General features: G+C 40.2%; 1 protein-coding gene across 6 annotated transcripts in view; it reads right to left on the reverse strand.

Annotated features, from left to right (window-relative positions):
* Positions 1-22,361, reverse strand: part of ahctf1 (AT hook containing transcription factor 1) — a 101,987-nt gene that overhangs the window by 7,838 nt on the left and 71,788 nt on the right. For 5 of the 6 annotated variants that reach the window (XM_060831291.1, XM_060831293.1, XM_060831288.1 and 2 more), the window contains 5 exons: positions 21,588-22,089; positions 21,343-21,469; positions 17,178-17,290; positions 7,930-8,105; positions 5,089-6,652 (listed from right to left, as the gene is read on the reverse strand). In XM_060831291.1, coding sequence (XP_060687274.1) covers positions 5,089-6,652; positions 7,930-8,105; positions 17,178-17,290; positions 21,343-21,469; positions 21,588-22,089 — 2,482 coding nt within the window. The remainder of the gene's footprint in view (positions 1-5,088; positions 6,653-7,929; positions 8,106-17,177; positions 17,291-21,342; positions 21,470-21,587; positions 22,090-22,361) is intronic. The other variant, XM_060831292.1, reaches the window with a different exon arrangement.

Consider the following 22,361-nt stretch of genomic DNA (forward strand, 5'->3'; position numbering starts at 1 on the left):
TTTCTTTTAGTGTTTTTTTTTGCAGGGGGTCCTGTTCTGTCCTATGGTGACAGGACTCATAACAGCACACAAACCAACAGCCACTCTCAGACAACAACTCACCAGGACAAAGGACCCGACACCCAGCATGAGCAAAACCAATGTAGTGTACAAAATCCCATGCAAGGACTGCACAAAACTCTGTATAGGACAAACAGGAAGACAGCTAACGATCCGCATCCACGTACACCAACTAGCCACGAAACGACACGACCAGCTATCCTTAGTAGCCACACACGCAGTTGACAAGCAACATGAGTTCGACTGGGATAACACTACTATTATAGGACAAGCCAAACAGAGAACAGCCAGGAAATTCCTAGAGTCTTGGCACTCATCCACAGATTCAATCAATAAGTACATTGATTTGGACCCAATATACCGACCACTGCAACGGACACCTGGAACTGGCAACCAGAAGTGACAGATTCAAACCACTACAAATGCTGGAGGAAAGATCACAGAAGCGCTTCACAGGAGGTTCCCAAGCACTGAGGATGTCACCTAGACAGGGGACGAATGCAACACAAATTCCCAACTCGGCGAACAGAACCACAACAACGAGCACCCGAGCTACAAATCTTCTCACAAGCTTTGAAATGAGAGTGTGTTACGGGGAAAGGGCTGGAGAATAGGTATGGCGAGGTAGCTCTTTTGGGAGGTAATACAGACATGATGAGGCGAATGGTCCCCTTATGTACTGTAAAAATCTAATGATTTTTAAATCTGTTGTTTAACACTGATCATGCATCAGTTGCTGGATACTCTATTTCAGAAAGAATGTACAAAACTCTGAAAAAATATAATCAACACTGTACAAGTATTCACTAAAATACTAGACAAATGGCTGCCATCGTTACAAAGAAAATATTGAAGTATTAACTTCCAATTGAATCATAGAAGACAAAGAAGGAACTGAATTTTCAAAAGCGAGGGGTTAAGTAGTGAAAGTTTGATGTCACTGATTTGAAAGTTAGTAGGAGAGTACAACATTTTGGAATATAATTAGATTCTGATAGGGAGCAGGTGGATCAAAAGGTCATTTGTACACTTGTCCTCATTCCTGATGTTAAGGTTACCTGCCAGTTCTTTAGGACAATGTCAGTTTCAAAGAGAAAGTAAATACAGTCAATATCTCTGCTATTGTTTCACAACGAATCCCCTTTGATCTGCTGTCAATTGTTAAGTCTGATTAAATTAAAAGTTAGTTTTTTCAATTCTTAAATGTACAGCCATTATTTCTTCCATATATTCCACTCATGGTACACCATTCACTTTTATCAATATAGGCAAAATACTTCTAAAACAACCCTGTGTTCCTTAATGTCCAAGAAAGAGTGCTTTGCTTATTCATTATTAAATACTTTCTTTAAACTTCAATTTGCAACCGGTCCTGTAACAAACAATGAACACCTTCCAGCATAGTCTTCACTGACTTTCACAGGCCACTGGACCCAGCATTTTAAATTAAAAATTTCAAACCTACAACGTCCCTAACCTCCAATTCCACCCCAAACTTCACAAGATAACTGCTTTCCTCTATTGCTGGCGTTATGTATTCCCAGTTTTAATAACTCCAACATTAGAAGCCATGCCATCAGTTTGAAGGCTCTAAATTCTCTCTCTACATCTCTGTAATTCAGATTTAAGTGTGCCCCTGAAACCTGCTGTCTTGACCAAACTATCCTGAAATTCCACCTTGTCTTGGTTTATTTGTTAACACTATGAATAACTTCAGGGTGTTAAGAGTGTTTAAGAACCCATGTCATTGTAAAGAGCAGTCGACACAGATCCTGTTTGCATGAGTATCTAATGAAACCTGAGTACCAATTTGAAAATCTCAGGTCAGTATCAACAGGATTGTTGGTGACAGCAATGATACATAGTGAATCATAGTGTCACAGATGTACAGCACAGAAACAAACCCTTTGATCCAACTCGTCCATGCAGACCAGATATCCTGAATAAATCTAGTTCAATTTGTCATCATTTGGTCCATATCCCTCTGAACCCTTACTATTCATATACCCATCCAGATGCCTTTTCAATGTTGTCACTGTACCAGCCCTCTACCACTTCTTCTGGTAACTCATTCTGTACAAACACCACTGTCTGTATGAAAAAGTTGCCCCTCCGGTTTTTATAACTTTCCCCTTTAAAAATGTACGCCCTTCCCCATCTAAGGGGAAAGGCCTTGTCTAAATTACACAACCATGCTCCTCATGATTTTATGAGCCTTAAGGTCACCTTTCACCTCCAACACCCCAGGGAAAATAGTCTATTCAGCCTCTCCCTATAGCTCAAATCTCCAACCCTGGCAACATCCTTGTAAATCTTTTCTGAACCGTTTCAAGTTTCACAACATCTTTCCTATAAGAGGGAGACCAGAATTGCATGCAACTCTCCAAAAGTAGTCTAACCAATATCCCATTCTGTATTGCTGTAACATGACCTGCCAAATCCTATACTCAATGCACTGACCACTAAAGGCAAGCATACCATATACCTTCTTCACCGGTCATGCCCTGATTTGCCTTTCTAATATGCAGCACCTTGCATATATCTTGATTAAACTCTATCTGCCACTCCTCGACCTCTCTGATTAAGATCCTGTTGTACTCTGAGGTAACCTTCTTCATTGTTCACATCTCCAAATCATTTATGTAAGTGATGAAAATCAGTGGACTCAGCAGCGATCCTTGTGGCACACCACTGGTCACAGGTCTTCATTCTGAAAAGCAACCCTCCACTACCTGTCTTCACACCAGCTGTGTATCCAAATGGCTAGTTCTCCCTGTATTCTATGTGACCTAATCTTGGTAACCAGTCTACTATGAGGAACTTATCGATTGACTTACTGAAGTGATATCCTAAAGATGACACCAAGGCACACTTTTGGGAATAAATGATTTCATTCCATTTTGAACATGTGCTACACTCGATACAATGGTTCATGACGAGAGTGATGGCTATTACAAGCCTCATCTTACGTATGCACACAAAGAATACTCCTATAAACACACAAACAACGGGAATACAAAACCCAGAAATCCAATGCTACAAACAAGAGTCAGCTGGGCACTTTGAAATATAAATGTCATTGTAATAATTAAGATACTCCACTATGATTTCACACCATTTGCTTCAATTGGTATAGAAATTCTTAAAACTAACAATTGTACAATATGAACAGAGGCAAACACTGTAATTACATGTGACATTCATAGTGGTCATTGGAAAGGATCAATGGCTGGAATTAACTAAATCAAAGTATAATTCAACTGACTCAAAAAATGTATCCAGGAAATTAGTGATGAATGACAAGAATAATTCCAGTTCTTTGGAACTTAAACTTATACAAGAGAAACTGAAGTGATTAAAACCGAATTCTGCTGAGGGAAAAAAAAATAGCCTGATGCAGTTATTCAAACGTAATGCAAGATTCAGATGATAAATGATCAAGCCATTTATGTGGGCCACGGACCTAGAACCAGAAGAATCAACCTTTGTCTTCAGCAATCGGCCTGTAGGAGATGCAGCTGTCCATGACAGTATTGGTAGCAGTGTTCACCACATGGTCCTGCCTTCAGCAGAGGAAAACATTCATTATATTGTGGCATGACCACTGTACTGAATCGATAAATTTTGAAAAGAACTAGACAGGGAATTCCAGGAGACATTATGGGTGATCAGATGCTGCAGAATTTTGTTCAACCACAATCTATAACCTCACAAACTGGCATATATCCTACTCTAACATTACCACTTAGTTAGGGATGAACCCTGGCTCAATGAAGAGTGCAGGACAATGTGTTAGGCACAGCAGCAGGCACATCTAAAAATAGGGTGCCAATCTGCGAAACTACTTGAATGCCAAGCAGAGTAAGCAGCATAAAATGTAAAAAGTACTCTAGATTATTTTCTGTAGCAAAAAGTTATAAAAGTGACATTCTGCATCAAGTTGATAGTGTACACTTTATTTTTGTTAATGCTCAATCATTTCATGGGCTGAGAGCTTTACTGGACAGTACAGCTTTTAGTGCTTATCCCTAACTGCCCTGAAGCTGCCGCCCTGAATTCTGCAGTCCTTGGGGTATATGAACACAGTGCTCACAGGGAGTTCCAGGGTTTGAGGCAGTAAAGCTTGCAGATGGTGCTGTTCCCTTTCTCTGCTGCCCTAATCTTTCCCAAGTGCAGAGATATATGCGAAAGCAGTTTTACTGTGCTAGGTTCACAGAGATAGTCTCAGGTCTGATACTAGTGATCCACTCTTAGATGACAGTACAATAGAATCCAATGATACCGTGACCAAAACCACCCTTGCTAAAATTCCACAAACTTTGCTCTCAGCAGCTGGAGTGTGAAGTAGAAATCAGTAATGGGAAATAGGGGTGAATAGGTAACAGATCTCATTGGTTTTAACCTGGTTAACAGGTGCTCACTCATGTGGAAGAACAAATGGAAGTGCAGTGAATAATAAGAAAGTTTTATTTTCCAGTTTTGCTTATCATCTGTGCTCATGCACAAAGTACAGCCACTTGTGTATTTTATTCAAGTGAGCATGGTCACAGATAAGAGAACTATTACCAAGTTGACAGTAAATGCCTTCAAAAGGGTTAAAAATTGGTATAAAAAAGAGAGAAAACATAATTATTGCAAATTTACTTTTCAAAAAACCCAGCAGTGATGCATTTAGCATTTACTCAAACACTACATATTGAAATAGTAAGAATTACTGTTTTACTTCCAGCAGTTCTATCCACCACCCTCATCCAGCTGGGTTTAGCTATTTGTTTTTGAAATGGAGAATGCTTTACAGCAGAAATAAAAGGCATAACAAACGTTACACTTTAACGTTTCAGGCCAACAATAAAACATTCCAGATTTGTGAAAGAAGTAGAATTACAGCTTTCATTTCAATTTTGGGCTATACTGTCTACTTAGTCAACTAAAACAAAATAGCCTGATCCAAATAGCTTAGTGCACACATTAAGAAATAATTTAAAATACATGTGAACAAACGTGGTTAAAAGCCTTAGCCAAAATTACCTTTAGACTTTGTTGATGATCTTGTAAGAGGAGGAGAGAAAGTGTAAGAATCTTCTTCTGCTAAAATTATTGTCCGTGAATCCGAGCTTTTACCAGGTCTCCTTCTAGTTGGTTTGTGGGTAAAAGTTACTGTAAGCTGCTCCTCTTGCCTGTCATCCCCAATATCATCTTTAACAACAAACTTTGTTTCTTTGCTTGTAGCGGTCTCCCTCCTCTTTGTCTGTGAATTAGCAGGCAGGGTTATCTCAACATTTGAAGTCAGTTCAGCAATGTTTTCTAGTGCCATAAAATGGGCATCTTTGGCCCTACTTCTTGTAAGTCTGCTGGGTGTTGGTGGCACAGGCACTTGTTCATTAATCTCCAATGTTGAAAGTGGGTCATTTTGTATGGCATGAACTTCAGAAAGTTTCCTACTTTTCTTTCTCATAGAAGGACGAGTATTAGGAGCATCAGTTTGCTGACGTAGCGGTGTTTTTAAAGGGTCATGCAAGATGGGTTCTGCATCGGCTTTAATAGCAACACTACTTCTTGTGGATCTCAAAACTGGCACAGTTTCAGTGAGATGTGAGCGCGGTGTTTTGGTGACAAGCAGACTACTTTCTATGACATTTGTTTTATGACTGTTAATTTCCCTGGATGATCTTGAGGTAGGATGGACAGTGTCAGACTTTTGATCAGTTGGCACATCCTTTGGGTCAGCAAAGTTACTTTTCAGGATCTCAACTACACCAGTAGTAGTTCTCCTTGTACTCCTCCTTGGTGTTGCAGTTATTTCAACTTTGGGTTTAACTTCCTGTATTTCCACAAACACAAGCTCCTCACTATCTGCAACACTGCCTTCGGTCATCTTATTATCTTTTCCTTTCAAGGAATTTTTAGGTGTTGCCATTTGCTTAGTCTGGATAACTTTGCCAGTCTCACCTGCTTGTGTTTTCTTTATTGTCTTGCTTTTACACGACTCACTCCTCTCAGTTATTACTGGCGCATCTACCTGAACAGGCAAAATCAGTTCAGACAGTTCTACCTTTGACTGATCCACTTTAAGAACTTCTATGGAATTCTCTGGTTTAGCCACTTTAATTGGTTCAGTCACATAGGGCAATGCTTCAGCCAAGTTACGTTGATCTTCCAATGGTTCTTGAAGAACCAAAGAGTTGCGTTTTATATACGACTGTTCTTCACTTTCAAATACATTAACTTCTGGCGTATCTTTAATGTGTTCACCGAGTTTAGTTTCTGTGGATTCAAATGTAATTGCCTTTTCATTTTCAACTGAAGGAGGCTGTTGATTTTCCTGAGTGGATGTCAACAGTTCAACAGGTTCATCCCCATTATTATTTTCCAACATTAAGGTTAAGTTTTCTGGATTATCATAGTGGTCTTCAATCTCAACAACTTCATTGTCAGCATGACTCTCAGTTTTTACAGTGCTATACGGCTGCTCTGCAAGCTCGGAGTTATACCCTTCGATAATTACAGCTGATTCATGCTGTACTGGATCTGTAGAATTTTCAGTCCAAGGTTCCTTGCTTGAGGGCAGCACTTCAAATTCACCATCAACATCCTGCAATCAGAAGGCAGGAGGTTTGAATCAGAAAATATTTCACATTTCTTCTATTTAAGCACATACATTCAAACACCTTTCATGTATATCAGAACAAATACAAAAAAAGAATTCACAACACAGTTAGTTTAACATTCATATAAATGAATTACAATTAAAATAAGAGAACGGCCAAAGGTAAGCATTTAAATTAACTATCATTTGCTTCCTTCTCAGTGAAAAAATATTTTCTTCAAAAAGGTATGTGTCACATCCTAAAAAGGCGGTACCACATGAGAGTTTTGTTCTCCTCAATTTTACATGTATTGATTCCCAAAGTCCCATTACAAAAAGTTTCATTTTAATATTGCATTGAAATTATTTTGAATCCAGTGGAGAAATATTGAGAAAGTAGGAAAATAGATCAGACAAGTCCTGTAAACCTCAAGGAATGTAGTAAAATGCAAAATATGACATATATCACTTGGTTTGAGCTTTGAAGCAGTCAGTAAACCTTTGTTTCAAGCATACTTTTGAGGTGAAGTCACTGGGAGTTTGTTGCTATTCATCTGGATGAAAGCACAATCAGAAGATTGCAGTGATTCACACCAAATGCCCATCAACATCATTTAATGATAAGGTGACATTTAAATAGAATGAGACTTTGCTAGAGTTGCAAGTATCCAGAAAACAGTAAAATTAATCACTGGCCAACATCAAGAGAAATTCAAGGGTAGAACTAAAATCTGTCCACTAACTAATTAGTACAGACAAATGCCTACAGCTAGGAAGAGATTCATGCACAGTTGTTGATATTGTAGCATCTCCAGCTTCTAATTGGAGTGCGACTTGGCATAAAAAATTCAAACTGAAGCAATGCCAAAACAAGACAGATTAGTCGATTTGGAGGAGACAACGCAATGGCTCCTGGGTAAAGTGCACAGTATAAAATAAATAACTGAAATACCTTCTAATTTGAATCAATTCAGAGTCTAGGTTATGTCAGATATTGCAATCACATTTTCCATTGAAATCACACAATTATGTCAACACTCAAAATATATGACATACTGAAACAAGAAATGATTAGAGATGCAAAACTGTGACAATTCATGCCTTAATATGAAGGGCAAGATACATTTACAGTCACCAACAATTCCTACAGTTTATTTTGAGACAACTTTCTCCTTCGTAAGGCAAACTAACGAATGACAATAATAATAATAATAATAATAATAATAATGTGCCATAATGTTAAAACAAAATACAGAAAAAATAGTCTGACTATAAATGTTCACCTGAAAATGCTGAGTGCTCACAGGAAGCAAAATTGCAAGTGGTTCATTCAGTGTACACACACCATTATCTTGCATTATTTCAACATCACTTTCCTCATTTATTGGCAATGCTGACTCATTTTCCTCTGGTTTTGACTGTGTATTGGGAATGCCTTCATCAACTACAACCACCACAGCTGGAAAAGAAACAATTACATTCCCACATTTAAATACAAAGTAAACAAAACTAAATATCCAATAATTACCATAGCTTTTAAAAGGGCTGAGACATTAATAACTGTTAAGATGACCTGTACATTTGGATATCATAAGATGCACTAGTTTGAATAGTCCTCTTTTCATTGTATTGTGCATAAATCTCTGCACCCCACTCCATAAAGAACCTTCATCACTGCTGTGACAATTTCTCTGGCTCTTAAAACAGCAATATAGAAAACATTTATTTTCTCCATCTTTAAATTTCTAAATTAAAAATGCTATACTAAATATAGATATTTTTGTGTTACCTTTATTGCTTGCAAGATACAATAGCTAAATTGAGAAAATGCAGACTCCAAATGGACTATAACCACAGTGCTTGGTGATTAACTTCCAGATATTCATTTTATTCATAGTGGGGAAGCATTTCAAATGAAATTAGGAACTGTATGGAGAATCATGTTAAAATATTCTGCATTTAGTTGACCTCAAAAGGAACAGGAGTTAAGTCACTGCAATTCTGTTCTGTAATTCAATTAGACCACAGCTGATCGGTGTCTTAACTCCATAGATCCTCACTGGTTTTGAAATGCTCAATACCCTTGCCTAATAAAAACCTATCAATTTCAGCTTTGACATTTCAAGTGATTGGCGTCAACCATGTTTGGGAATAGAGTCCCCGATTTCCATTGCCTTTGTGTTAAGAAATGCTTGTGGCATTGCTGTTGAACAGCTTTATTCTAATTTTAAGGCTCTGACCTCTTTTCAGGCAAACGAGATTCTTTATCATTTCAACCATATGGATCATCTTAAACCTCTCAATTAGATCATATCCATATATCAATTATATTGAAGGGAATCTTACCAGAGATGCTTTAATATTTTAACCATTTTAGCCCAGTATAACACTGGCAAATCTATACTGTAATCCCCAACCACAGATTAACATATCCCACCTGAGATGCAGTGTCCAGAATGGAAGGAGATAGATATTTTTGGAGTCCAGCCATACTCCTGAACAGCAGTAACATAACCTCTACCTATTTGTCACAATGTATGTTCATATTGTAACTTCACATGCTCATCATAGTATGTAAATATCGTAGGAATGAAAGCCTCAAAATATATGCAGGCACCAGAGATCAAGAACAGGTTTGATTTTTGATCAGTTGCAGCTAACAAACAGAAATTTATCACATTTAAGGACCTCCAAATAAAGACACTGAAAAAAAATCACACCGTAGGAGTTTTTGTTTGAATAACTTGGGAGTGTATACTTTCCTCTTTCAAGGTCACATTCCACTTATCCAAATTCAGTTTCATAGTGTGAATTAACTGACTATAATTCTGCCACACACACACCAGTGTAAAGCATTGACAAGTTTCTCCACAGCCTTCCAAATTCATCACTTTCAAATATATATCCAGCTCTCTTTGGACAACTCCTATGGAATCCGTACGCTCCATCTCCAAATCGTTTATACAGAATCAGAAAAAGCAAGGATTGCAACACAATCCCTGATGTACACCACTTTCAACTTGTCTCTGGTCTGTAAAACACCTACCCACTAAATCTTTTAGCCAATTTTTAAATTGTTACTGCCTAGGACCCATCAATCCCAAATATTTCTAATTTGTTAATCAATCTACCATGTGGTAACATATCAAATGCTTTATGAAAATCCAAACATACAACATCCACAGCACTACCCTCAACCACTACCTGTGTATCTTGTCAAAGAACTTAAATTTGAGAGACATGACCTGCCCTGCCCTTGACAAAGCCACGTTGTCAAAGAATAAATTTATTCTAGACCAAGTGTATGTTTATTTTATCCTGTATCATGGTCTCCAACAGATCTCCCCACTATTGATGTCAAGCTAACAGGTCTGTAGTTTCCTGGGTTATCCTTTGCCCACTCATTAATAAACGTGTCACATGTGCAATCCTCCAATTCCCCCAGGAAAGCATTTGAAATTTGTCAACACCTCCGCAAGTCGCTCCCATAACTCTCTCAGCAGTCTAGGATGCATCCCATCTAGGCCTGGTGACCTTTTTTTTTAAACCTGGAGTGCTGCGAGCCTTTTTAATACCTCTTCTTTATCTATCACACGCTCAACAACCATATTTTCAAATGGGCCATTGTCACCATTTCCTAATTTGGTCAAGTTAGAAGTAAAGTACTCATTTAGTATCTCGGCCATATTCTTCGTTTCAGTAAGTGGCTTACCCTGCTCATTCCCTATGGACCACACTCTATTCTTCACTAATTTATTGTTTACTCTATTAATATATTTCAAGAACATTTTACCATTTGTTGTTGGACATCTTGCTATCCTTTTCTCTTACTTAACCTTCCTTACTTCAACCTTCACCGCTCTCCTGCATTTGCGATACTATTCCTGATTCATATCGCCAATTCCTATCACAATATGAATTACACACCTTTTTCTTCCTTACCTTCCCATCCATTTCCTTAGTTATCCAGGGTACTTTGGATAGTGATAAAACATCAGAAGTTTCTTGATGTTTGTATAACCAAGCAGCCTGCAATAGCACTGAACTACAGGGTGAGTAGAAATGAGAAACATTGGGCAGAAATGGGAGAGCTAAGTCAAAACAGACCTCTAAAGAAGTTAGATGCAAGCTTTCCTGATACTCTCTGATACCTCCTGCAATATGTCTACCTGTTGTCTGATACCCATTACTCCAGGTCAGGTAGAAATCCTTGAACTCTCGAAGTGCCAAATAAAATGCTTGGACAACATTTAGCACATCTATGGTATATTGAAAGCACAGCAGTTTTTATGGCTTGTCAATGTGACCTTGGTTTCTAGCTATGAATGAACTTTCATTAGACCATCATAGGAATGAGCTGAAAATGTGTTGCTGGTTAAAGCACAGCAGGTTAGGCAGCATCCAAGGAATAGGAAATTCGACGTTTTGGGCATAAGCCCTTCATCAGGAATGAGGAGAGTGTGCCAAGCAGGCTAAGATAAAAGGTAGGGAGGAGGGACTTGGGGGAGGGGCGATGGAGATGTGATAGGTGGAAGGAGGTCAAGGTGAGGGTGATAGGCCGGAGTGCGGTGGGGGCGGAGAGGTCAGGAAGAAGATTGCAGGTTGGGAGGGCGGTGCTGAGTTGAGGGAACAGACTGAGACAAGGTGGGGGGAGGGGAAATGAGGAAACTGGAGAAATCGGAGTTCATTCCTTGTGGTTGGAGGGTTCCCAGGCGGAAGATGAGGCACTCCTCCTCCAGCCGTCGTGTTGTTATGTTCTGCCGGTGGAGGAGTCCAAGGACCTGCATGTCCTTGGTGGAGTGGGAGGGAGAGTTAAAGTGTTGAGCCACGGGGTGGTTGGGTTGGTTGGTCCGGGCGTCCCAGAGGTGTTCTCTGAAGCGTTCCCCAAGTAAGCGGCCCGTCTCCCCAATATAAAGGAGGCCACAATGGGTGCAGCGGATGCAATAGATGATGTGTGTAGAGGTACAGGTGAACTTGTGGCGGATATGGAAGGATCCCATGGGGCCTTGGAGGGAAGTGAGGGAGGAGGTGTGGGCGCAAGTTTTACATTTCCTGCGGTTGCAGGGGAAGGTGCCGGGAGCGGAGGTTGGGTTGGTGGGGGTGTGTGGACCTGACGAGGGAGTCACGAAGGGAGTGGTCTTTGCGGAACGCTGATAGGGGAGGGGAGGGAAATATATCCCTGGTGGTGGGGTCCGTTTGGAGGTGGCGGAAATGACGGCGGATGATACGTTGTATACGGAGGTTGGTGGGGTGGTAGGTGAGAACCAGTGGGGTTCTGTCTTGGTGGCGGTTGGAGGAGCGGGGCTCAAGGGCGGAGGAGCGGGAAGTGGAGGAGATGCGGTGGAGGGCATCGTCGATCACGTCTGGGGGGAATCTGCGGTCCTTGAAGAAGAAGGCCATCTGGGCTGTGCGGTGTTGGAACTGGTCCTCCTGGGAGCAGATGCGGCGGAGACGAAGGAATTGGGAATATGGGATGGAGTTTTTACAGGGGGCAGGGTGGGAGGAGGTGTAGTCCAGGTAGCTGTGGGAGTCAGTCGGTTTATAATAGATGTCTGTGTTGAGTCGGTCGCCCGAGATAGAAATGGAAAGGTCTAGGAAGGGGAGGGAGTAGTCTGAGACAGTCCAGGTGAATTTGAGGTCGGGATGGAAGGTGTTAGTAAAGTTGATGAACTGTTCCACCTCCTCGTGGGAGCACGAGGCAGCGCCGATACAGTCATCGATGTAGCGGAGGAAAAGGTGGGGGGTGGTGTCAATGTAGTTGCGGAAGATGGACTGTCCCATCATAGGAATGATCAGCTTCTACTTGCAGTCACTGACATAGCATGACCAAACCTTTTATTTCACAATCACACTTGTTCAAATTTACTTTTAGAACTGACATTTACTTGTACAAGAAATCTTTATCTAAAATGCAGACTCTTCAACTCTCTCTGGTGGTGAGCTGGGAGGTAGAAGTGGTTTTGAGTAAAGCAAAAATGAGGATAACATGAACATCAGGTCTTTCCACTTTAGCAGAATTAAGTAGGAAGGTTCATTGTAAAACCTCCTGTAAGAGCAAACGGTCTTATTCTATCACCGCTGGGATGAACCCCGTGACAGGAAGGCTCATTGCCATGCAACATGCATGACTGCTAAACAGTGGGGCCAGTGGATTACCTCCATCAGTTGGTTTGTTTGGGGGGGGGGGGGGGGCTGGAGAAAAGAAAGCATTTAAAAGGAAAGTAGTGCCTTGTCAAGGGGAGTCCTTGCTGCCAACTCCCACACCACCTCCCCCACCCACTCTATGAACATCTCTCCCTTGTTCATGACTTAGGCCACTGGGTTATCTTGGGACTCTGGTGTCTGTCCATCTGACAGATGCCACAGCCTCCCCAGTGGAGATGATGTGCATGAGCTGCTGGCCTCCGATTGACTGCCAGCTCTCACTAGGTGAGACTTCAATCCTGGATCCTTGATTCTAAACAGAAAGTCCACCACTGACCCCTCCATTGCCTAAATGGCTTGTGGTTCAGTGGGCCTTCCCAAAAAGGGGTAAAGTAGGTTTCATACCAGCTCTCCAGCTGCCAGGTAAGACCCCAAAGTCTCAACAGGATTCCACCCATGATTAGCAAAGTGGCTAGCAAATGCCCTATTAGAAACTACCTAGATTAGACATTGGGGCAGCACGGTGGCTCAGTGGTTAGCCCTACTACCACATAGCGTCAGGGACCCGGGTTCGATTTCAGTCTCAGGCAACTGTCTGTGCGGAGTCTGCACATTCTCCCCGTGAGCACGAGAGATTCCTCAGTACTTGGTTTCTTCCCACAATCCAAAGATGTGCAGGTTAGGTGAATTGGCCATGCTAAATTGCCCAATGTTCAGGGATGTGTAGGTTAGATGCATTGGTCAGGGGTAAATATGGGATAGGGAAATGGGTCTGAATCAGTTACTCTGAGTCAGTGTGGTCTTGTTGGGCTAAAGGGCCTGTTTCCACACTGTAGGGATTCTATGATTCATACTTGCAATTTTCAAGAGCTTGTTTTACAAAAGTAATGAACTGATTAAGTAGCATGATTATGATGATCGCCTTTTGCCAGGATCTAGAGTTTAAATTGTATATATTTTTATACCAGTTGGGAGAAAGTCGTAAAATTGTTTTTATACCATCAACAAGCACTTGTATATTGCTGCTTTGTTAAGAGAATGATATTCTTGTTTGATTTGAACAGTTACATTGCTTCTCTAGGCCAAAAACAAAAATGTGAAACATTTTTTGCAGAACTAGTTTTTCACCCACAGTGGGAGTCAGGTTTAAAATTGTAATTGCAGAGAACTGACTCACTGGAGAACTGTAGTTCTGCGAAAAATATTTCACAACTTTGCTGTTGGTCTAGAGGAGTATTGTGGCTATTCAAGTCAAATAAGAATACCATTCTCTTAACAAAAGGGTTGGTGTACATATATTTATTGATGGGATAGAAACAAATTACCATGACCTCTCTCACCCAAATTAATGGAACTCTCTACATTAAATGAATCTAGTTTATAGCCAATCTAAACTGCACAAGCTCACAGTACAGAACTGCATGTAATTAAATGCAGAAGTGCAAGTGTCTTCAGTAAATTTAAGGGTGGCTGGTGCAGGAAATTTTAAGAATCACATACTAACACACAACAAATCAATCTTGCAAATTTGTTGCAACAAAAGAAACTAACCCAAGATTCTAAGCTTACCCAGCTATCCTTTATTTATTCCAGGGATGAAGAGACTGTGCTGAAGAAAACAATCAATCATTCTTCACTTGGGCGAGTCGTGAACATTTGCCTTTCAATAACGAAGGCAACCTTTTACTTAAAAAGGTCAGAGATTTAAATGTGAAGTTTTTAAGTATGTTAATGGCAAAGACCATTTTTGTTAAATGAGGAATCGATGTTTAGACTGTTAACCTCAGACTATTAGCAAGCGAGAACAGTCAGAATTTAGAACTTTGAACATAGAAAAGTACAGCACAGAACAGGCCCTTTGGCCCATGATGTTGTGCCAAGGTTTAACCCTAATGTAAAATATAATAACTTAACCTACGCATCTCTCAACTCACTGCTATCCATGTGCATGTCCAGCAGCCGCTTAAATGTCCCTAATGACCCTGCTTCCACCACCACTGCTGGCAATGCATTCCATGCATTCACAACTCTCTGCGTAAAGAACCTTACTCTGAAGTCCCCTCCATACTTTTCTTCTAATATCTTAAAACATCAATCCTGCCCGGGGGGGGGGGGGGGGGGGGGGGGGGGGGGGGGGGGTGGGGGGGGGGGGAGAAGAGAGTCTCTGGCTATTGACCCTACCTATTCCTCTTATTATCTTGTATACCTCGATTAGGGCTCTTCTCTTGCTCCTTCTCTCCAGAGAAAGTCCAAGCTTATTTAACCCCTCTTTATAAGGCAAGCCCTCCAGTCCAGGCAGCATCCTGGTAAACCTTCATTGCACCCTCTCCAAAGCCTCTATCTTTCCTATAGTAGGGCGAACAGAATTGGAAACAATACTCCAAGTGTGGTCTCAACAGGGATTATAGAACTGTAGCATAACCTTGCAGCTCTTAAACTCAATCCCCCTGTTAATGAAAGCCAAAACACCATGTACTTACTTAACAATCCTATCCACTTGGGTGGCAACTTTCAGGGATTTATGTACTTGCACACCCAGATCCACACTGCCAAGAATCCTGTCTTTATTCCTATATTCAGCATTCATGTTCGACCTTCCAAAATGCATCACTTCCTACTTTTCCAGGTTGAACTCCATCTGCCATTTCTTAGCACAGCTCTACATCCTGTCTATGTCGCGCTGCAGCCTGCAATAGCCCTTGATACTATCAATGACACTTCCAACCTTTGTGTCATCTGCAAACTTACTAACCCATCCCTCAATCTCCTCATCCAAGTCATTTATAAAAACTACCAAGAGCAGACGCCCAAGAAAAAGAGCCCTGCGAGACCCCACTCAACACTGACCTCAAGGCAGAATACTTTCCATCTACAACCATTCTCTACCTTCTGTCCGCCAACCAATTCTGAATCCAGATAGCCAAGTCTCCTTGTATCCCATACTTCCTGACTTTATGAGCGAGTCTACCATGGTGAACCTTATCACCATGGACGGCATGGTGGCACAGTGGTTAGCACTGCTGCCTCACAGCGCCCGAGACCCAGGTTCAATTCCTGCCTCAGGAGTTTGCACATTCTCCCCGTGTCTGCGTGGGTTTCCTCCAGGTGCTCTGGTTTCCTCCCATAGTCGCAAAGACGTGCAGGTCAGATGAATTGGCCATGCTAAATTGCCCGTAGTATTAGATGAAGGGGTAAATGTAGGGGTATTGGTGGGTTGCGCTTCGGCAGGTCAGTGCGGACCTGTTGGGCCAAAGGGCGTGTTTCCATACTGTAAGTAATCTAATCTAAAAAAAAAATGCCTTGCTGAAGTCCATGTCCACCACTTGACCTTCATCGACCTGTCTTGTCCTCAAAGGACTCAATAAGATTAGAGAGGCATGACCTGCCTCTTTCAAAGCCATGCTGACTGCCTTTAATCACGCTATGCTTTGCCAAATAGTCATAAATCTATCCCTCAGAATTCTTTCCAATACTTTGCTGACCACAGACGCAAGACTGACAAACATTATCCGAGTCTCTGGATTATCAGTCCACCAATGATGTCACAAGACCATTGCTTCCCCTTTATTTTTATTTAGAAGATTACTGGGCTATTTGACATTAACAAGTGGCCAAGGCTGATAGTGTTACATTTTTTTCCAGAGAACAGTAAATAAATAGTTGAAGGGAGACAGATGGAGTTAGTTTTGAATTGCTGGAACAGGCATTTTGGATCACCTGGTCTGTTCCTGTCCTCTTAAAACAAAACAGATTCTGCTTTAAATTCCCTCACAGTATCTGAACAAAGTAGTGGCATATATGTTTTATTTCATGCCTCTAAACAATTACTTGCCACCCCTCCACACAGGTCCTTAAAGACCAAAAAGTTATTTTTTGCCTTCTTTTGTGTAATATGAATACAACATAATACAAGAAACAATAAAATAGGTGGCTATAGAAAACCTAACATATTTGTCAACTACATAATTAGTGAATTTCAGAATTAAATGTAGCTAAACAGCTTTGAGGAAGTGAAGCAGATGTGATGATTACGAGCCTCTCTTTTGTGGTAAGATAAACCATGATCTTACCACAAAAGATTTGTGTAGAATTTACACATATGAAACTGCACAATACCAATTCGACACAAGTTCAAAAACAGCAAAATCTGGCCATTCTCTTTATTAAGTGAACAGTCATCTTTGCTCAGGTGGTTGTTAAACTGACTTGGATTTCAGAGCAAATGACACTACACTCCAGTTGTTTTCAACTGTTTCTTGGTACATAAACCAGCAGGTGCTGCATTGAGAAAAATTCGAAAGAAAGGCTCACCTGCTACAGTAAGCTAGATTTTTTTCTTAAACTAGAGATTGTAATTTTACATAGAAAAATAAAATAAATTACATACATTCAGTCTCTGTGTGAACTGAGTGGACCTCACTCTGGCACAACCCTTCTTTTTCCTGTGGCATATGAGTCAGTTGCTGTTCCTCCGTCATTTCTGGAAGTGTGCCTTCACTACTGGTAAAACAACATAAAAGCAAACACAGAATCAGATCATTTGGCCCAATCTGCCAAAGCCATTATTTTATGCTCTTCATAAGCCTCCTTGCACCTTATTTTATCCATCAAGAGCAGACCCTTCAATACTTCCCGATGTACTTATCTGGCTTTCCTTAAATTCATCTCATCATTTCCTTCAAATCTCCAATAGTCTGTGTTCTAACCACTCTGGGTAAAGATGTTTTTCTATAATTCCCATTGGGATGCATTGGTGACAATGGTTTATTCATGGACCCTAGCTCTGGGCTCATCCAAAAACAAAAAGGATCGTAGTTAGATCTTTCCTTTTTAACCTGTTCAGAATTTTTAAAAGGCTATCAAAGTCACTCCTTCATGTTTGAACAGTGCCATTAACAGAGTTAATGCTGGAAACTACAGGTATAATAGATTATATTATATTTCTGGATTACAGCCCAGAGACATTTACAGGCAACAGACCTTAACTAGAATGTTAACATTTTAAGAGGAATCTGGGAATGGAATTTTCTTTCTGCCTTTACTGATGATTCAACATAGAACTCTTTCCAGCATGAGAAGCACATCCTTTAATATTTCAATGAGGAGGTTCACTTCCCAGATTAACTGTCTGTTAAGAACTTACAGAACAAGACAGTTAGCTAATATCAAATGAGTGGATTTTATATTGTTCTTTTCCTAGATGGCAAATTAGGAGTATCGCCTTTTTAAAAATGAGAGATTCTTACACGCATGAGTTTTATTTTATTCACTGAAGCTGAGTTCATATTCTATGTCTCTCAGAATCTCATGACTGAATATTGCGGGTGGGTGGGAGGGAAAACGAAGATAAAAAAGAGACAAACACTAAGTCAAGCATTACAAACTCACTTGAGCTAGAAGCACTTCAGGGAGGCACTGCGTCATGAGGTCATATCATTAGTCAATTAGGCATCTCTATTTCAGAATTGGAATAAAGATATGCACAAATCGTGGAGAAGCAAACCAAACAGTTCTGGATGTAAGTTTGCTCGCTGAGCTGGAAGTTTGGTTTCAGATATTTCTTCACCATACTAGGTAACATAATCAGTGAGCCTCTGGTGAAACGCTGGTGGTATGTTCTGCTTTCTATTTGTGTTTAGGTGGGCGATATAGTTTCCGGTTCTTTTTCTCAGGACAGTAGATAAGGTCCAAATCAAATGTGTTTATTGATAGACTTCCAGTTGGAATGTCACGCTTCAAGGAATTCTCGAGCTTGTTTGTGTTTGGCTTGTCCTAGGATGGATGCGTTGTCTCAGTCAAAGTGGTGTCCTTCCTCATCCGTTTGTGAGGATACTAGTGAAAGGGGTACATGTCTTTTTGTGGCTAGTTGGTGTTCATGTATCCTGGTGGCTAGTTTTCTACCTGTCTGTCCAATGTAGTGTTTGCTACATTCCTTGCAAGGTATTTTGTAGATGACATTCGTTTTGCTTGTTGTTTGTATAAGGTTTTTCAAGTTCATTAGCTGCCGTTTAAGTGTGTTGATAGGTTTGTGGCTACCATGATGCCAACAGGATCACCAATATCAGGATTCCTAGCAGAAGCAGTAATGCAGAGACCCGAACAAACAGTTCTCCCATCCATTCAACCTAAAAACTTAAGAGTCCGCAACATGGATGACAACTTTGTCATCACCAAATTAAACAAATTAAAGGAAACCTACAACACCATCAACTATATCCTCACTGGCATAAAATTCACAAAAATAAAGAGAACAACAACAAACTGCTATTCTTAGATGTCACAGAGCAAACAATCAATGAGCAACATCTTCATGTCCACAAATGAAGTTGCATTAGGATATTATTTCAACGAGGCAACTGCAGCAGCAAGGAACTATGAAGAGAAGAGAAATACCTATACAGCGTATTCAAGACGAATGAGTACCCAATAAACACAATCTGCCAATTTCTCAGCAATAAACCCAAACAAACAGACACAATGCACCCAGAAACCCTAGCCACTCTCCCCCTACATCAAAGACATACCTGAAATGACTTCCAGACTACTCAAGACCTCTTGGCATTATGGTAGCCCACAAATCTACCAACATACTTAAACAACGGTTAATGAACTTTAAAGATCCTATTCAAACAACAAGCAAAACAAATGTCATTTACAAAATACCATGCAAGGACTGTAACAAACACATCAGACAAACAGGCAGAAAACTAGCCACCAGGACACATGAACATCAACTAGCCACAAAGACATGACTCACTATCACTAGTATCCTTACATACATATGAAGGAGCACACCACTTTGACTGGGACAATACATTCATCCTCGGACAAGCCAGAGACACGCACGAGAATTCCTTGAAGCATGGCATTCCAACCAGAACTCTCAACAAACACATCGATTTGGACTCCATCTACTGTCCTCTGAGAAAAAGAACCAGAAATAATATCGTCCACCCTAAGAAACCTAAACACACAAATAGAAAGCGGACATATCATCATCAGCACTTCACCAGAGGGTCACTGCTGTTACCTAGTGTGGTGATGAAATGTCTGAAAACAAACTTTCCAGCTCAGTGAGCAAACTTACATGCAGAACCTAAAACAGAGCTATAAATCTTTTCAAAAATTGCTAAAATCAAATATTAATCTATTAAACTCTTCTAGCCTGTCCCATCATTCAGTAACAGGACAAATAATTCTAATTCTTCTACATGATCTTGAGAACCCTTAGTACCCAAAGACTATTACAATAACTAACCTGAGTATACTCAAAGGACCCACAATTATCTGGACAGAGAATCCAAATGTTTAACAACTGTGAGTTAAGAAACTGCTCATCTCCATCCTACATTGGTTGATTCCTTATTCTCCCCAGTCCGGAATGCAATCTTCCAGCATTTACTCTTAAGTCCCTTCAGAATTTTGTGTTTCATTGTGATCACCTCATTCTTCTGAAGTGTTCGTCGATGTCTCCTCATTGGAAATTTCACGTCCCAGGGTATTAGCCTAGTGAAGCTTCACTGCACCCCCTCTAGGCTATTCTTAGGTAACATTGAAACTACTCAAGATATAATCAAAGCCCAATACACTTACAGTAAAAAAAATTCTCTTAAATCCCTTGCTAATAAAGGCTGCTTTTTTTTCTAACAGCTTGCTTGTTTGTATCTGCTTCTGATTCATGTATATTGATCCTCCCAGAGTTCCTCAGAACATTATCATTTCCTAGCCATGAATCATAATAAAACAACTTTTGACATCCTATCAAAAGGGATAAATTCACACTTCTCCACTTTATATTTCACCTACAATTTTTTTGCCAACTCTCAATCTCACCAAATTCTTTTGTAAATCTCACAGCTTATTTTCTCACTTCCCTTTGTTACATAATGCATGATCACTTCATCCATGTTAGTGAAATATATTATATACAGTCGAGGCCCAAGCATAGATCCTTATGATATGCTACTAGTTACTATCTATTAACATAAAAAGGCCAAGTTTATTTCCAACTGTTTTTCTGTTCACTAACTGAACCTCAAAATTTGCTCATATATCAATTCCAGTGAGGCAGTGTTTGTTTGATGAAGAGAGATTGATCAGTTTAGGCGTGTACATGTTGGAGATTAGAAGAATAATAGATCTAATTGAGGTACAGAAGATCATAAAGGGGATTGTCTATTAGACAAATAGAGAATGGTACCTCCTGTAGGCTATCTAGAACAAAAAGTCACAGTTTTAGGGTAAAATCGAGAGGAGGAGAAATTGCTTGTCTCAAGGGGTCATGAATCTGTGGAATTCACTCCTCCAGATTATGTGGATTTTGGGATACTAAGTAAATTTAAGGAGGAGATGAACAGCAGGCAAGAAAGTGGAGTTGAGGCAGAGATGAAAACAGTGCATTAAATGACAGTGCATTTGAGAGGCTGAATTGCCTGCACCTGTTCCTAATTCTGATTAGGAACATGGAGATCAATGCTGGGAGCTCTACATTTTACATAAAAACTTACACGCCAACTTACTGGATGTTTTTCAAATTCTAAACACAGACTTACCTCTCATTAGCAGATTCAAGGTTAAGCAAGACTGTTTCCTCATTTTTTGAGGTGAGGAACTGTGTTGTATGCAGTGGTGAATCTACTGTTGGTGACGTACTTTCATTCTTGGCATCAATGTTCAAAGCTAACAGAAGATATTATCTGGTTAATGGTTTTGTTTGACAAACAAAATCAGCTGAAGGTAAAGCTACTTCATTCCTAAGATGAAGGATTTCAGAACACTTAATAAAAAAGAAACTTACCTTCTTCACACTCAGAAGCTTTGTTAATATCTGACTCAAACAGATTTTCATTTACAGGCACATCCTCGCTTCTCATTTGTGGCATTTCAACTTGGTCACTTGCAGCATGCTCCTCCATGACACATCTCTCCACACAAGCAGGTGCGGTTAAGACTTTTCTTTCATTATTTACAAACAACACAGCTTCAGAAACTGCTTTCCCCATTTCCTTACATGTATCTCCTCTATCCAGAGACTCAGCAGCATCTACATATTCTTCTATGGACCACTCTTCTGTTCTTCCTGAACTGTTAAAGTCATCTCTGGGGAGTTGAACCTGGTCATTATCCATGTCAGTGCTAGAAAAATCAACCATCGTCACTTGCTCAGACAGTACTTCATCATCTGGAGTTAGTTCACCCATAGCCTGGTTTTCTGTAGTTGAAGGCCATGATTCAATGGATGGTGTTCGTGGAATCGGTTTCGACGATGAAGGCAGTAGCTGTAATTCATCAGCTGCAACCTAGAATCAAACGATATTTTATAGAGGTTGCGAACTGACATAACAGATTAATAAATAATCAATTATTCATGAATTCAGAGGTTGGAGACAACCAAGGATTAAAAAATTAGTTCTCCACATTTGTATCTTATTACTATTACAGGCTACCCAAAAGATACCTTATGTGTAATTGACAAAATGGTCAATTATACAGGTAACCATCTCTTATCAAGTTATACTTTTACACACTCAAAGCCACATCTGACTGATTCACTACAAATCTCAACTAAACT

The sequence above is a fragment of the Hemiscyllium ocellatum genome, chromosome 10 (genome assembly GCF_020745735.1).
Source record: "Hemiscyllium ocellatum isolate sHemOce1 chromosome 10, sHemOce1.pat.X.cur, whole genome shotgun sequence".
In the NCBI taxonomy this organism is placed as follows: Eukaryota; Metazoa; Chordata; class Chondrichthyes; order Orectolobiformes; family Hemiscylliidae; genus Hemiscyllium; species Hemiscyllium ocellatum.